At 39.6% G+C, this 17,308-nt stretch overlaps 1 protein-coding gene across 6 annotated transcripts in view; it reads left to right on the top strand.

Moving 5' to 3' along the window:
• Positions 1–17,308, top strand: part of DMD (dystrophin) — a 1,292,219-nt gene that overhangs the window by 164,033 nt on the left and 1,110,878 nt on the right. The window contains exon 1 of one of the 6 annotated variants that reach the window (XM_074604134.1): positions 15,740–16,159. The exons of 4 other annotated variants lie outside the window; for them this stretch is intronic. In XM_074604134.1, the coding sequence (XP_074460235.1) occupies positions 16,117–16,159 (43 nt within the window). In that variant the 5' untranslated portion in view covers positions 15,740–16,116. Of the gene's footprint in view, positions 1–15,739; positions 16,160–17,308 lie in introns of those variants that run through there. One more of the 6 variants, XM_074604161.1, reaches the window with a different exon arrangement.

Raw genomic sequence — 17,308 nt, forward strand, 5'->3', positions numbered from 1 at the left:
ATTTTTAAACTCTCTGTTAATAAAAAAAACCCTGCTCAATTAGAGGCGGCTCCGTTAAAAATCGCCCCAAAAATATTATTCTCAGGGTTCTGGAATCTCTCATCGTGTTTGTCTCAAGGATGCGTCTCATTCATGGAAGTTTTTATAATGCATTTGAATTAACGGACTGCTATTTGTTCATAAGAGGATGTATTTTTGGCAATGCTTTATTTTTGAGGGAATTATTTTTAAAAGATGCCTTTAAGACACTGAAGGTTTACAGCTGTTTTCTAAAGATTTTGTTATGAAAAGAAATTGTTAGGATAGACTTTTTGCAGAATGGATCAGGCAAGCGAAACCAGGCTTAATGCATGACAACCTCAGCCTCTCTTGAACTTGAAACTTAGGATATTTTTGGTGGAGCCTATAAATCTTTACCTTCCAATGGCAGGTTATTTATTTTTAAATAGCGGAGGTGAGGCTGAAGGAGAAAGCAGTTTAAGGACATAGAAAGAGATAATCTATAAGGGCATATCCACAAGTGGAGAAAGGCACACAAAACACTAATGTGTTTTTTACAGTGACCTCACAGCTTAACCCGCATCTGATACTTTTTATTGAGCCCTCAAAGTGCCCCAGCGTAAGATAACACCATTTTCAGAGTTAAGGCAGAAGAGCTTCCTCTCACTGGGGTGCCCACATGAGGAGTCTGTCTGAAGTAATTACTGAGCAGTAAATTCAAATGCAGCCTTACTTTGCACAAAGTCCCCCATGTAGACCACGGCTAGGATAACTGGAACGGACCATGGGATTCACTTGGAAGATGAGTACGTAGCCGTCGTCTTAGGCTGCCACAAGAATATTCTAATGATATCTATGCATATGAAAATAGCATTGAAGGGATTTAATTTTGAGATAGCTGCCGGCAAGAGTTTAGCGCAAGAGCATACATTGCAATTAATATCTTTCAAGCAATTGTGTATGTTTATAACATATCCTGTCATCAAATCACGGTTCGTAATCTGTTAGTAATGCCCTGGAGGGGCCCATTAGTGAAATTTTTCTGAACTATATTAAGCTCTGAGGCTTAATAGTCTAGGAATGATGTAGCGGATAGGCGAAACATTCCTGTAGTAATCCCATCACGCCTTCTCAATGTTTTTTTCTATAGCAAGAGATTAGCTATTGTGCAATAATTGATAAAGTTGATTATGTCAAGAGATATTTCCTGAGCAAGGATTAGATGCAGACCATTCAAAGACTGTTAGATTAGCAGTTTCCCTAGAAAAGAAATGAAGAACTGTCACCACAAGGAGCATATACAGTGGTTCATGACTTGCATTATCCATCACCGAATTGTGACTGGGCTAATGGCTGTGCATTAAGAAGCTCTGAGCTGGTCTATGCAGTTTGTCAGTGAGGAAGGAGATATCCTTATCCCTTAGTGGAATAAGCACTGGAGTATTTTTGTGAGCTGTAGCAACGTAGAAGACTTCAGTGGACTTAAGCGTTTCCTTATGCGGAGATACACTTAAATTAAGGTACCTAGAAGGCCATTCCAGTACCAGGTACAGCAATTACCCTATTTCTGTCAAACTCCATATTGCAATGAGTCCTGAACACTTGCCATTCCTCCCACATTCCTTGTCTATATCACTCCACTAAGATGATACTATAGTTGTGTATGTTTGCATGCGTGTATATATTTGTGTATGCGTATATGTATACCCACGTACATATATTGCTTTTACTGTTCACTGTGGGGTTTTTAATCAATCTGTAGGGATGGTTATTTCTAATGGGTGGTTATTTCCTTCTGCTTTCTCCCTTCCCTCTGCATCTAATGAAGCTCTTGAGAGAAGGGAAAGGCACACAGTTTTAAATAAAATAAAATAAAATATCTTATTATTTCAGTTCCTCTGGTAATGGATGTTGGAAATGCAATTAACCGCGTATTCTCCCATGCCATGAATTGAATTCCACAGAGGTGTGTATGTATTTGATGCATGTTTTGGGACTTCAGACAACTCCACTTTTCTGTATGCTTGCAGGTAGGAATAAAAGGCAAAAAATTAAAACGTTATGTTAATATTTTGATATATTTTGATATAATGACTACATAATTATAACTATATAAATAACATATAAAATAACATAATTATAATTATATAAATATATTATATAATTATATGTGTATAAATATATAAATATATTTATAATATATAAAATATATAATAAATAAATAAAATATAAAAATTAAAAAATAAAAATGACTAAATGACATAAATAAATGACAAAAATGACTAAAAATGACATAATTAATAAAAAATTTCTGAAGTAATATCAGTAGAAAAAACCAATACAACTAGAGAATTGGGAAGGAAAGGCTGGTATCCTCTCTTAATCCATGAATTCTCTGAAGGGAAGAACATTTTTTTGATTCCTTGCAAGATTTTGAAATGAGAAATTAAGGCCTCCTACGTCTTATATATCTCACTAGCGTTAGTAACTATCTTTTCTCCTGAATGTAAAGGTATGAACCCAATATCCAAAATTCAATTACAGTTTTGTCAGCGCTGCATCGTGTAGTGACGACTATTTTGTTATGATTTACAAAACTGCATCTTTGTGTTTCTTGTAAAACTGTGGAAAAGGTAAACTAATTTTGTAACATTGTTTTTTAATAGACAGTTACCTTTTTTTGCTCATGCTGTCTTCAGTGGTTGTCACTTATTAATACATGCGGTTGCTGAACTTAAAAGAGGAAAATCTCTCATACCAGGAAAAAAATACAGAAAGTAAAAACTCCATAGAAGCCTTCTATTGATAGTTATAAAAATGACATACTGTTTTCCCTCTCACAGCTGAAATGAAATGCTGCCTCCACACCGGGACTTTGAATGCTGATCTTCAGCTGTGAGCATTTTCCCAGCTACATTATAAACCCTTGAAAGCAGGATATATAGTAAAAAGGTGGAAAGCTCTTTAATTTTTTGTCATGCAAACATTGCTGTACTAAACCACACAGCACTATTAAATTCAGAGGTGGCTGTAACTACAAAAGATGAGAATAATACCGGTGATTTAACCTGTGTTGCACTCTTCCCATCAAAGCTTACCAGCAGCGTTTTGCCTGAGAGGCACTGGGCCGGGGCGGGGGGGGGGGAAACACAGAAATGACTGCGTCCGTGGTGGGGGGGAAGAGCTGGTATGACGTTGTCTGCAGAGTGACGCTCAGTTTCTTGAAGTGGAGCACAGCTAGGTGATGTGTGCCGTCCCGTTTTCCTTTAAGAAATGACGGAGTGTCTGAGAGGAGTGTCCGAGGAGACCTGCTGTCTGCGCTGAGTTTCTGCAGGTGCCGGGGAGCAGGCTGGGGCGAAGGCTGAGCTCCCGGGGTGGCTCGCAAGCAGCAGGGTGACGTGAACTTTTGGCATCCGTAACATGCAGTAGCAGAGTCCCACAATTTAGCTACATGTAGTGTGAAGAGGTACTCCTTTTTGCTTGTTTTGAACCAGCCACCTGCTGATTTTCTTTCATTTTTTGTCTCTTTTGTATCCAGCTCTTGTGCTAAGAGAGACCCTGAAAAATTGTTCCCTGTTCATCTTCTCTAAAGACTCATGATTTAGTACACCTCAGTTACGTTCAACTGCAGTCTCTCTTTTTCTAGGTAACTAAAGTTCGTAGAAAATGTCCTGCTGGGTCAGACCAATGGTGCATCCAGCCCAGAATTATTTCTCCAGCAAATGGCAACAGGAGATGTGAGTCAGGGAGAACACATGAGCCTGGGCGCTTTCTGAGGTCCACTTTCTCATCTTCCCCCAGCATCTGCGATTACTATATTAAAAACACTAGAAGCTACATTCTGGCCCTATTCCTTTTAGTATCTGTTGTCCAAGAATTTATCTAAACCTATTTTAAACCAGCTGATAGACATCTGCCTCCATAACCTCCTTGGGCAGCAGGATCCAGAAGCTGATAACCCGCTGGCTGAAGAAATACATTCTTATTGTCTTTTAAACCAATCGGGCATTGTATGCCCTTAGTTGTTATGTTGTGAGGTTTGGTAAGTAACTTCCTCGTGCAGCTTGTTCACCCCCTTCATGCTTTTCAAGGCTCAGTCGTATCTGTCCTATCTCCCCTGAGCTTTCTCCTGTACAAACTGAAGCATCCCAGCTCTTTGCTGCTCATAAGGCAGCAGCTCCAGCCCCTTGATTCTTTCCAGTTGCTTTTCTCTAACTCCACTGCATCCTCCTGGAGACCAGAACTGCACACAGCCCTTCAGGTAGGGACGCATCACAGGCTTCTTTAGCAGCAAAACGAACCCCTCTGATTTGGTCCCAGCACGCATGGGGTGCCCAGCATTGGATTGGCTCTTTTTGCCCGCTCCGCACATTGAAACGATGATTTTGGAGAACTGTCAGCGATGATGCCAGGACCTCTTCCTGGACTTGTACCTGCCTATTTGGTCCTCAGACCCACTCAGGCATGGTTTAGATAATTAGTCCCTCAATATGTTGGTTTATGCAATACTGTGCTCCTTGCTTGGTTGTGTGTGTCCTCTGGGCAATCTCTTTCCCCTTATCAGGTTCAGAGGACCTAACTTGCGTGCTTATTCACACTCCCCTCACCTCACCTTGAAGACTCTTCTTGAGTCATTCTTTATATGCAAGCCATTTCTCCCTAGCTTTCAATTATTTCTGTTGTCCTTACTTTTCCTGCTATATCTTTTTAGCTATAGGGGAAGTAGAACAGCCCACAGTATTCAAAGTATGAACATCTGAAGACTTTAAATAATACCATAATGATATTTTGTATGGTGCTCTCTATTTCTGTCATAGTAATGGCCAGCATTTGATTTGCTTTTTGACAGCTTCTAAGATGGAGTTGATATTTTCATAGACCTTTTATAACTCCAAGATCTCTTTCCTGAGTGCTAATAACTAGTTCAGAGCCCATGCTGAGTACGTAAAGTTGAGATTTCTTTTTCTGCACATATTCTCGATATTGAATTTCATCTGTCTTTTTTATCACCTAGTTGACACTCTGAGACTCTTCTGCATCTCTCTGCAGCCAGCTTTCATTTTTATTTCCCTGAATACCTTAGAACTATTAGGAAACTTGAAAGTTACCTCTCTTTTTTAGAGACATGTAATGATATGATGTACTTTATATGTTGACCGGCCCTGGCTCTGATCTCTGTGAAACTTGGCTGGTAACATACCCATTTGAGAATGCTGAATGCTTTTGTCATTTTTTCCCTTTTGTCTTTTAATGATTTGGGTTTTTGTGAGAGGAAGTGGATCTCTTATCCCATGACATCTTTGTTTCTTTAAGGTCTTTAATGAGGAACAGTATTGAAAATATTTTAAATTGTATAAATTAGGTTTCTCTTGACTTTGTGCTCACTGACTCCTTCAAAGAACTCTACCAGATACATGAAGCGCGGTTTCGGTCTGTAGAATCCATTTCCCCACTACTTCATATCTGTGTCTGTTAATTCTATTCTTATAATTTCTGAAAATTAGACTGGTACCATGAATCAGACATAATGGGTTTTAGTTCCAGAAGATAATTTTTTTTTTTTAAATGGGCTCTGCATTTGGGACCTTTTGTCCAGCTGATGTTGAAACAGTTTCACATAGTAGCTGAAGTACTTTTTGTGGGTTTTGATGTATTTTGTACTTGAAATATGTATCATCATAAAACGATTTCAAGTCTGTTTGTATGTTTTGGATTAAAAAATATTTCTTTCAGTTGTGTTGGTAGCCTTGGTAGACTTTGTTACATCTATATTCTGGTCAAGGATATCCTTATGAGAAGATCAATATGGGTATATTTATCAAACTGGGAAAAAAAAAGTCACTGGAAGTGACTGGAGGCTTTCTGCAGAGCGACACAGTACTTTAATGTGAAATATTGTTTCTGTTTTTAAAAAAGAAAAAAAACACCATCATTACTTGCACTGCAGTGATAGGCAATAAATCAGGTGTTTAAATGCAGGCCATTTTAAATGTTTGACTGTGGCTGGAACTACTGGCTTGGGTGGGTGTTTCTCTCCCAGGGTCTCTGGAAGACCTGTGCCTTTCAGGAGAAGCAAGTACAGGCCTGGCAAATTACCAGGAAGCACCTAAAATAGTATTAGATAAATTAAGTTCAGGCATCTGCAGCTCTCGTAAAAAGTCTACGGAGGTTGTAACCAATAGTTTGGTCTCCAAATCCCTGTGCTTGATTTGCTCTCCAAATCCCTGTGTTGATCTCTATATGGGACATGTTACTCTGTCTTCTGTGGATTGATTCATTTTAGAGAATTTTAAATTTAGCCCACTTTAATATTAATATACCAACTAGTTTTACTTATGTAACACGCATAATCCATGATTTACTGCATAAAAATAGTTTGAGGTGCATTTTGCTCATATGGAAGCGGGCACTTGGGCCGTATGTAAGAGGATCTATAATAGAAAAGACTGCCAAAAAGTTCTGCTTTCCATATTAATAATAAAGCTGCTCCAGTTCTGGTCTAAATTACATTTTTAAACTTACATGAAATGTTTTTAGAGGAAGCAGTTGTTTACACACAGCACACAATCCCTTTGGACTTTTGTCAGCCCTCAGGTCTAATCACATAAGCATTAGTATACATATTGCATAAGCAACTAACATGCTCAAAAAAGCCCCCAACCAACCTGTAACCTAAGGTGCGCTGATGAAATTAAATGTATTAAAACAATTAAGATTTGAAGTAACTCCTTACAGAACAGACTTTTTTAGGTTTTGGAACTCCCTAGTTAGACCTCCTCCGTGTCATCATAATAATTAGGTGCCATTTGATTGATGTTGCTTATCGTTCATGATTTTTTTTTTAAAATCATCAGTCAGCGTGAAGGTGCACTATATGGTTCTTCCCTTATAACTTTGTCTGTGTTTTCTTTCCTTTGTTCAGTTCAGACTCACAGGTAACTTCAGTTGCCATAGGTTCACTGCAACCAGACAAATTTTAGTGAGCACTGATTTCCTAGTCTTCTAAAAAGTGCATGCCTTCAAGTGGTATGTATATGTTGTCTCCAGAAAAGCTACATGAATATTAATGTAATTTATGCAGTGATAATGGCTCTTACAAATTTCATTCTGTAGGTGACTTGGGGTCCTGAGCCCATCTTTTTGATCTCCTTTCTGTACTCTGACTACTAATTCATTAGCCGTGGGGCTATTTTGAAAATCCTGAAAAATGCACAAGCCACTCTGTACTTTTCTCTGAAATAAGTTACCTTTTTAAGATTTATTTTTTTTTAGTGAGAGTTTGCCATTCTGGGTTTTTTTTGCTGAATAGGATGGGTAACTTGCCCAATAAAACCTAACAAATTTGCAAGAAAAGTTAATTTTTCATTTTCTTCTCTACTAGATGGGAGAAAATTACACATGCTTTCCACTTAAAGGTCAGGCACTACTTAAACTACCTGACGAAGCCTGTTATTTAACCAAAGCACTTTAGTTCACCAGTGTAATTCATCAGGAATTGAGTATCACATATTTTGGGTGATAAGAAGATAGAGTGCCTCCCCTAATTTATGGAAAATGTTACCAATAGATAGATAGGTAGGTAGATAGGTATGCCAGTCTTTTGAAAGGACACAGAGTACCTGCTGTTGCCAAACTGGAAATGAAGTGCATCTCTTGTATTTAGCAGTAAATAGAAAGATGGTAAGAAGGAGGAAGGACTTTAAATGCAGAAAAAAAGAAGACTTTTTTTCAGGTTTTGAATTAGGGTTTTTTCCTGGTGTGTTAGACTTACTAATTAAACACTGCACCAAGGAAATATAGCAGTAGATCTTCAGTGTTACTGTTTTAATCACATGAGAATATTATGAGTAGTCTGTATATTAAATGCGTAATCTCCTTAATCTTGTAATGCTGGGGACCCTATGTATTTGAATTTACCTGAGATTGGAATAATTTCTTTTGGGCCTAATGGATAACTTGTTTTTTAGACATGTGCTTCTAACCCCAGCAGAATACAAATAAGAAAAGCATCAATATGATTAAATTTAGGAAGGAATTTCCTGATTGAACCAGATTCTGTCACAGGACAATAATCTTCTTCAAAAATTATTTTTATTTCTACAGAGTCAATTACCTCTTTTTAGTGGAAAAAATTTCGTAGTGATACTATTAGTAAGAATTTATAGGCAGTTTTTTGTAAAGCAGTCTCTCATCCTGGCTTTGAGCCCTCCTGATCAGCATTGGCCAGTTTGGCAAGGAATTGGTTTGCAGCACTAGTGGTATCCAGTATGTCTTTTGCTTTAAGTAGAATGTTCTTTGATTTTATTTTCCGTGGATTTATTTTTACATTCCCTCAACACATTTTTTGTGTTTAGCGTCCTGTTTTTTAATCGTAGTTCACTTGCGGCAACATCATTTTGCAATCATCTTGACATTTGTAATGTCAGCTCTGCAGACTTGCATTAACCTCATTTTGCCATCATCTTGATGTACTAACCTGCATATAGACCCACACAGAAATAACTTAACATTCATCCTCGTGTGTGCGGTAATGTCTCATTAGACTTGAACTAACAGAATTTTGTCATCATAATTTGCTGTCATAATAACCCGGTCTTTGCAGATTTAATGTGACAGTCTTTTGCCACTGTAACTAAGGCTATGAGCAATTGTCATCCAGGGGGACTTAAGGTGAAATCAATGTAATTAAAACACAGGCCCTTAATAGTCCTATACTTTAAGCAGTTTGTCACATATCTTAAACAATAATTAATCATGCTAGTGTTTAGCACTTGGTTAGCTTGTAAGTGTTCATTTTCTATGTGGGAAAGAAACAAGCAGAAGTTGAATGATGAGTGACTGGCAGAACTGATAATAGAATTTAGGTCTCCAGATTGTCAGTGTACTCCTGTATCCATTGAGCTGCTCTCCTCACAACGCAATTAATTTTGTTTATGAGATGAATACAAACTTGAACTGTATGTGACAGGTCATATTAACTAGTCTGTAATTCTCGTTTCAGAGAGTTACAGAAATACGGAGGTGAGAGGGATTAGATTTCTTCTGCTGCAAGGGTTGAGATAGATCAAATACACTTTGTTACCCTTGAAAGAATTTGTTAAACTTTTCCTTACAAGCTTCCACTTACAAGGGTTTGATGACCTCTGTGTGTAGATGTTTTCATAGAAGTAAGTAACCCAGTACTCTCACAATTTTCTCCTAATACCAAAGCTAAATTAACTTTACTCAAATGATGTCCCTCTTCTCAGCATACATGAAAAATAACAGAGCGTTGTCATGTTTAGATGCTGAAAGGCAGCAGCTATGTACTACTTTGCCTTTCCTTTCCAGACTAAACATGTTGACGTTCCCTCAGTCTTTCTTCCCAAAGAAAACTGGCTGTTTGGATATTTATGATGCTAAGTGCTCTCCAATTTGTCTGTGGCTTTCATAAAGCGTGGTGTCAGAACTGGACGCAGCTGAAACGTTGGCTAGAGCAGAATAAAGCTAAGGGAGTATGTGATGGGGTGACTGGGATACTGCGTAGGCAGCTGGCACTTGAGTTGTGTTTCCCTAAAGAAATCTGTGTTTATGTTAGCAACTAACACATTTGCTATGCAAAATGACCTTGCGTTGTCTTTGGCAGAGCTGATGCAGCTTGCCTGCAGACCTCGGTGAATTCTCTGTCTCGTACGTATGGATTGTTGACTCTGATTCACAATTACCTCTTAGTTCCTTATTGATATTCTTTGCAATCAGCTTGGCATTTTTCCTCTGCTCCTTACATATTGTATTTGCTTTTGTTTTCTAAATACCTGCTTCTCTTCTAAGCTAAGTTTGGTTTTGTTTGCAGTTGTTTGTTTTTAACCAGGGGAACTTCTTTTCCTCGTAATGACATGTAGGCACCTAGACACTGTTTTCAAACATCTTCCAATTATCGTTCACATTTCTCTGTTTTAACTTTTTTCCTTACTGAGGAGGGTTTATAATTGTTTTCAACTTTGTGAAATTGGGTCCTTTTAAAAGATGTATGTATATACGCATACACATACGTTACTGTCGCCAGCACTTGCTTGTGCATGCACTCGGTCTCTCAGTGACATACGCGCATGTGAATGTGTATGTCTGCGTAAAATTTGCTCGGTATTTCACCATTTACGTGTGATGCAAGCAATAACTCATTATTACTTAGATTTAAGCAACCGCTCATGGTGGAGTCTGGGATCAGTTCCTCTGTAATGTTGGTGATGACACCGAATAAAGACTTCCCTTGGGTGAGCTGCAATGGCTTTCAGAATTTCAGATGCGTTTTGCACCCACGCTGATAACATAACTGCACCAGAGGGACTTCTGTTGAACTGGGGGGCCTTACATGATGCGGTGCGTGTCACTTCTGGTCTGTGTGCCCAGATATTCTTCCTGTGGACGTTGAGAAGTCGGGGAGAAGAGAGGCAGTCTGATCTTGACCTTTGATGGCCTGGACACACAACCAAGGGTAGGCCAAGCAAAGAGAAAGCCAGAGCCAGGCACCCCCTTCCCCCCTCAGCTGCTCCCAGCTGCCACGACCAACCCCTGATGGCAGTTTGGGGTAGGAGCCTATTTTAGATACTCAGATACTCTCCAGAGGAGGATCTTCTCTGTAGATTACATGGGATGCTTATGGTGCTTGGAGTGAGTTACACGCCTAAATCTAGAGAAGGGAATATTAGTTAATAAGATGTTCTCCCTTCTGGTCATCTGAGCGTCTCTGGAGAGATTAAGACCAGATATTTTATAGGCATAAATGAGTAATTCTAATTCCTCTTTATTACTTGGACTCCTACCATGTATATATCAGTAATTAAAATCTTCTTCCTCTTCTCTTTTTTGTACTCTTAATATTAGTTTTTATATAATTTGCTATCCTTTCTCACACTTTCCTTTTGATGGCTCAGTATATCTTCTGAGTAGTCTGGTCCAACTGACTCCAGTAAAGATTGATTTCATTTCTGCTGAGGTGAAAGTTTCTGAAAGTTGGAGAATTGACAGGGTTTGAGAGTAAAGAACTGCAAAGCACGAACATTATGCACAGGGGAAATGGAGGCTGCAAATACTGCTCTGCTAAATCTGCTTGGGACCTCGCCCCAAAGAGAGTTAAAGGTAAAAAGAACTGGTTGTGCTTCAGCTGAAGCTTTCCAAACCAGACAATGATTACTTCTTGTTTTCTGTTATGTTGAACTAGTAAGGAGTGAGCCCAGCCCCTCTTTGTGCTAGATGCTCTCCCAAAAAGAGTAACTGCTATTCCAGAGCAACTATTGCATGAAGGAGATAGCTTCCCTGGGGAGAGCACATGCACAGTAATGAACTAATATGCTGGTTCATATGCTGGAGCATGTTTTCAAACGTGTTTCATGATATAGAAATATATTGAATGGAAACTGGATGGTTTTTAACAGCCCCTTGCATATGAGAGGGATTTGCCTTAATCATTATATTGACTGCTAATTTTCTGACTATAAACTTATATTTATATCTTCCACTCTGGAAGCCGAGACCTACTACTTTCTTCAGAATGTAGAGCAAGTGATTTTTTTATTTTTTTGTCTTTTACTTTCTGGTCTGTAGATCAAATAAGCATACAGAGAAAAAAAAACTTGCAATCTGTACTAAAAACCTCTACAAAAATGTATTCCTTTTTGATGTAAAAATAGGCTAAGAAACAAAAGAAAGAAGTTCTTCAGGCGCATACATTGGAAAGATTTTTCTTTTTTTCTTTTTCTTTCTTGCTGATTTCACAGGAAAATCAAAAGCTGTCTGTTTACTTCTGTTGTGATAAAGCTGTCCAAGATTTGTTTTTCCTCTGCTGCTGACATGCAAGTGGTTTGGGTTTGGTTGTGGGTTGTTGTTTTTTTTTCATAACAGGAAGTGAATAATAAAAAGACTCAGAGCCAATATACCACCAGAGCAAAATCCCGTGCTGCGCATTAGTGCTTAAAAGATTCCCATCCCAGTACTCCCTTCACATCAGTCCCATAGTCCCTAGAGCTCAGCACTTCTTCCCACACAGATAGATGTGATAGATTTGCAAATACTGGCAAGAGCACAGAGGCATCTTGTTATGAGCCTAATGGTTGAACTGAGCGACAGGATTGGATTGCCTTTATTTTTTTTTTAGGTCAGCGTTGGCAGGGAGTTAAAAACAGGGTGGAATAAAGGTTGAAATGTTTTCTGAAATTATCATCAAAATATCATCTGTCTTAAGTTTATGCTATAAGCGCTCTGCCTGATGTTGAGTTGTATTGGCAAACAACGTGTGCCACTGGGATGTTTAAAAAGTCATAAGAGGTTTGTAAATCAGTTCTACATGGCATGCTACCTATTTGTTATTTTCTTGTTTTATCTGTTAACGGGAAAGGAGATGCTGTCTGTGTTAGATGATATAAATGGCAATATGGTGTGCTTTCTTTTGTTGGGGGTTTGTTTGGTGCTTGTATCATAGTAAATTACAGTGAGATGGAAGATTTGTTACTCTGTGGAGGTTGTTAACATGATGTTCTTATTTGATTTATTTATGTTGAATCGGGGACCTCTCCTCCCGTATAAATTATTCTGGCTACTGTAATATTATATTTCTATGTCAAACTCATACTTTTCCAATTGTGCCTTTCCACCCCCCCGCCCCCGACAGAGAAGTCCTGAATTTCAATGTAGCCCTTTAATGTGGTACAGGAGGGCAAGAGTTAGAGACCTGAGAACTTGGTTCCCATGTCCAGTCTAAAGTTTGACCATTATCTTCAAGTCTTAACCTCCCTCTGGTTTAGTTTGCTGAGACAATAAACCGGGCTGCCAAATTTGGATGTTGAAATCCATTTCTTCTCTAAGGGCACGCTGACGTATGCTGAACCCAATCTCCTAAATGGTCCCTGAACAGGCAGTTTATTGTTGGGCCTTGTTTTCAGATTGCTACTGGCCTCTTCGGCATTTTCTCCAGCTCTGCATTACTGTCACGCTCATGCCATTAGAAAGGAGATATTTTCAGCTTTATCAATACTTGGGTTTTGAGAGGAATTCTCAAGCAGGAAAATAAACAGCCTCTGTACAAAGTATTTGTTACTGGGTCGCTGAAAATCACCCTAACCATTACAGTGAAGATGACATTTTTTTTTCATTTAACCCATTACTGATTGCGGAAGAGGAAGGCAGCATTAAACTAGAGCTGCCAGTAATCATTTTTTTAAAAAAACATATAGATTTTTATCGTTGCAAGTTTTCTACCTTTTCCAACCTCTCTGTGACCGTGAAGCTTGCTCCTTTCTCCTCTTCTAGCACAGGCTCTGTAGTCTCAGAGCACTGAGCAGGGCTGCTGCGGGTCAGAGCCTGCCACTTGCACCATCTAGAACGAAGGAGGCGGCAGATGGCCTCTGACTTACCTGCATTTTTTGAGCGTACATTAATTATTTGACATAGATCTACTAGACACTGTGACTTGCTCTCTGTTGCTGAAGAGAGTTAGAGCTTTAATGCTGGTTCAGACCAAAACAAAAATCCTATAAACAGGCAAACCTGGTGTGTCAAAATGATAAACCTGTTCCAGGTTATACATGCAATATTAATGACACCATGCTGTCCAGTAGGGACTGACAGACACATATAAAACTTCTTTTCAGTAAAGTTGATGTTTCTCAGTGTTAACCAATTACAGCATTCATAGCTGCTGAAAATAGTATTCGATTTTTAAGAGCCTCTCAATTTGCTTTACACCCCCCCCAAACAAAAACAACAAAAAAAACCCCTAAAAATCCAAAAACAACTAAAAAACACAGTAGATTTGAACACTCACTTTTGTTATTTCTCTCTATGGCCCAATATTTTGTGACTCCTTTCCCATTGACTGGAGGAATTTCAATAGGAGGAACGGAAAATGTTTCTAGGCTGAAGGTTTCTGCGCTCCTGTGAATGGACTGGGGGCTCTCTTGAGACACAGGAGTTTTGAACTCCCCCAGAAAGAAGAGGGGAAGCAAATCTGGATTTCCTGCATCTGGAGGATTGTTTGATTTGTAAGCCGTTATAAATATTACCACCAGACGCTTCTTTGAGCCATGTCTTAGAAGAAAGTAATGAGTAGCATTGTATTTCTTGCAGACCCTGATCTGGGTCTTCTCCGATGGTCTCAAAGACATCGTCAGAGAGGATGAATAAACCACATGAATTTTGTGGATTATGACTGGAGTTAGGTGTAAAACAGACTGCAGAGCTCTTTCGAGATGAAGGCCCTCTGGTCATACTCAGAAAGAGAGATTTAGGCACCTAGGAAGTTTTGAAGAAAACGTTTAAGTCACCTTGAATTGAATGGAAGCCAGGAGGATGGCAGTTCTAGCATTAGACGCCTACCTTCAAGATAACTTTCCCTTGTAGTCTGTAAGTACATTACTGGGCCTCAGTTATTGACAGCATGTGCTATCAAGGGTGACCTTAAATATTTTAAAACAGAACTTTTGCACAATAAGCAGTTCCTTTCCTGAGTTTGCTCAGTCTCCTTCTCCCTCAAATAATCAAAATGCTGCTGCTGTCACAGCGTGCTCTGCTCTGCTTCAGATTATTTTCTACATCAGTTCATGACTTGCAGTTCCTGTGGGCTGCAAATTAATCCTTAGGAGTCTGTTGGCGTGTACTGTACATCCAGGTTCTCCGGGGTATTAATTTGACTATCGATGTAGAAAATGCCAGTTGCTGTAAGGGTATATTATGCACAGCATTTTTGTGTTTATTTTTCTGTATAATCCAGGAATTTACTTACAAACTTGCAATCACCATGACTAGACAGTTTAACCTTTAAAACCGAATAATAACATATTTCATTTTTTTAGGGATAGCTTTTAAAAAATAAGTAATGAACAGCATAAGAGTGTTTTTTCAAATGAAGCCATGAGTTAATAGCATGACTCTTTATGATCTATGTCTAAAGGCCATGTATACTGTACAAAGTATATACTGTAGAAAGCAGCCTTATAAAAATCTGGGTTTGGGTGGAGAATGCCACAGTCCTGTTCCCAAGTACTGTGTGGATGCCTCCTTTTCCTTCCTTTATAAACTAAGGAGGCCTGGGACCGAATGCAGGGGGAGAGCGTTGAGTCCGGGTCCCACCTGTTTGGGACCAGCAGCTTTAGGGATTTGGGAGTGAAAGGATGTTCCTGCCTTTAGGAGGAGGCAGTGACAGGCAGCTTGCGTGCAGTCCTGCCGTCCTGCCTCTGCTTCTTCTGCAGGCTGTTTCTGGGCTGTGTATAGCAGCAGTACCGCCGGGTTTTGTTGGGAGTGGAAAGGTCAATTGTAAGTCAATAGCTTGCTTTGCCTTTTTTTTTTTTTTTTTTTTTTTAAAGCAGCTATTGCTGCTTTATCACAACCTCTGTTAGTATTTACACACTGAATTTGGTGACAGCACTATTCTGGGGTTTGTTTATTTTTACCCCTGCTTGGGAGACAGCTTGCGATCCCAAAAGTCTAGGCTTTTGGGAGAGAACAGCTAAATACAGGAGGGTTTACTGCTCCTCTCCCAAGAAGCGACGATCCTGTCTGGGGACAGGCTGGGGGTCATTTGCCGGGGAGGGAGAAAATCTGTTTCATGGGTCTCTCAGGGGAACTGCACAAAGGGAGAAGTAAATGTCTTCACCCTGCTCCGTAGTGCTAAGTGCTCCTTGGAAAGACGTAAGACATAATTTAAATCCACTGCACATGCCACCCTGGCCGCAGAGCCTTATATGTCGAGAGCATGGGCTGTCCTATTATGGGAAATCAACTTTGTTTTGAGGGAAGCACGGAGCGTTGCTTCTGCGCAGGTCCTGGAATTTGAAACATTTAGGGGCCTCCAAAGAGCACTGGCATTAGTTACCATGCCGGCTGGGTGGAAGTGAGGATCCCTGCCTCTCCCTGCCCGGGACACAGACCCTGCCGGCAGCCAGCCCGCAGCTGCATCCCACCGGGCTGCTTTCTGCCCTCTCCTCCCCGGAGCTGCCGGGGCTTGTGCGGGGGGACACATCTGTCGCGATGCAGGGATAAGCCTAATTTGGCAAAAGCTACCGGAGCAGCAAAGTTGGAATACACTTTGCCAAGAAATATTTGCTGTTGTTCTCTTTTTCCTCTTTTTTTTGGTGGAGAGATTTCATGTCTGCTCACATGCTTTGGTATGAGGAAGTGGAAGATGATTGTAAGTATGAACAGACTGACATAATTTATCACAATATTCACTTTGACAGAGCAGTGTAGTGCTACGCAGCCCACTAACAGCATGCATTTTTAAATGTTTACTTTCCAAGCCTAAAGAAGGAGAGCACCAGGGGGGAAAAATAAAGAGAATTTTTTTGCCGCTGTTAGGGGGGTAATATCCTGTACGTTATATATAAAAGAAGTGCTCCAGAAACAGTTCCCAGCTCTCCTTTGAATAAAAAGAACCCCTTTCTTCCTGCAGTTGGCCACTTATTAAAGCATGGGGTTAAAAAAGAAAGAATTGAGAGGAACAGACCAATACATTTGAAAAAAAATTGTGTCATTATTCTAATAATTTGGCAACACATCAAAGGATTAATCAGTTGCTTTGAACTTTAATGATATGTGCAGTTTCACTGCCTAATATTAACTTACGGAGTAAGAGAGCTCTTCTCTGGCCACTGAACTGTTTGGTAACAACCGAGCGAGGGGGTGTCAGTTTTGCTCAGTGAGCAGCAGCTGAGCTCTCCCGTGCGCTTCCCAGAAAAGAACAGGCATGTTTTCCAGACTTGAGCTTGTTTGTTAGTTTAAAGCTCTCCTTTCTGTGCAATAAGAAGAACAGAGGATGCCAAGAGTAAGAGAATGAAGAGAGCCAAGAATGAAAGAATGACAGAGAGTTTAAAAATCCATCTACCGTGCTCCCAGGTGATCGATCTTCTTCTTCCCCCACCCAGGCTCCCAAACCAAATTGTGCTGGGCAAAAAAAAGTGTCAGTATTATTCAGACTTAATCTATGGTCCCCGCCCCCTCTTTTATAATCTATTTCAACTCTTCCACTTTCAGCTTAGTCCTGTGTATGCGTAATAATAGAATTCCTGGTTTTCTCTATTTTTCTGATCATGAATGCCGTGGGAACACATGCGCACTGTCATTTTCCCCCATAACACATAATGGACTGTATGCTCGCTAACTTCTGATGAACCTTCCTGAAAATAATGGTCAATTTTGTTGCGTTTGACAGGAAAGAAGCTTAAAACAGAAAATTTCAGAGTGCAGGTGCAGCCCTACACCATAGTTTGCTTTCCCTTTTTTCAAGATGAACTCAAATGGTTTTCTCTTGTGCAGTAAATAAGACTTAACTATTAAATTT

This window comes from Larus michahellis, chromosome 1 (assembly GCF_964199755.1).
Source record: "Larus michahellis chromosome 1, bLarMic1.1, whole genome shotgun sequence".
Classification (NCBI taxonomy): Eukaryota; Metazoa; Chordata; class Aves; order Charadriiformes; family Laridae; genus Larus; species Larus michahellis.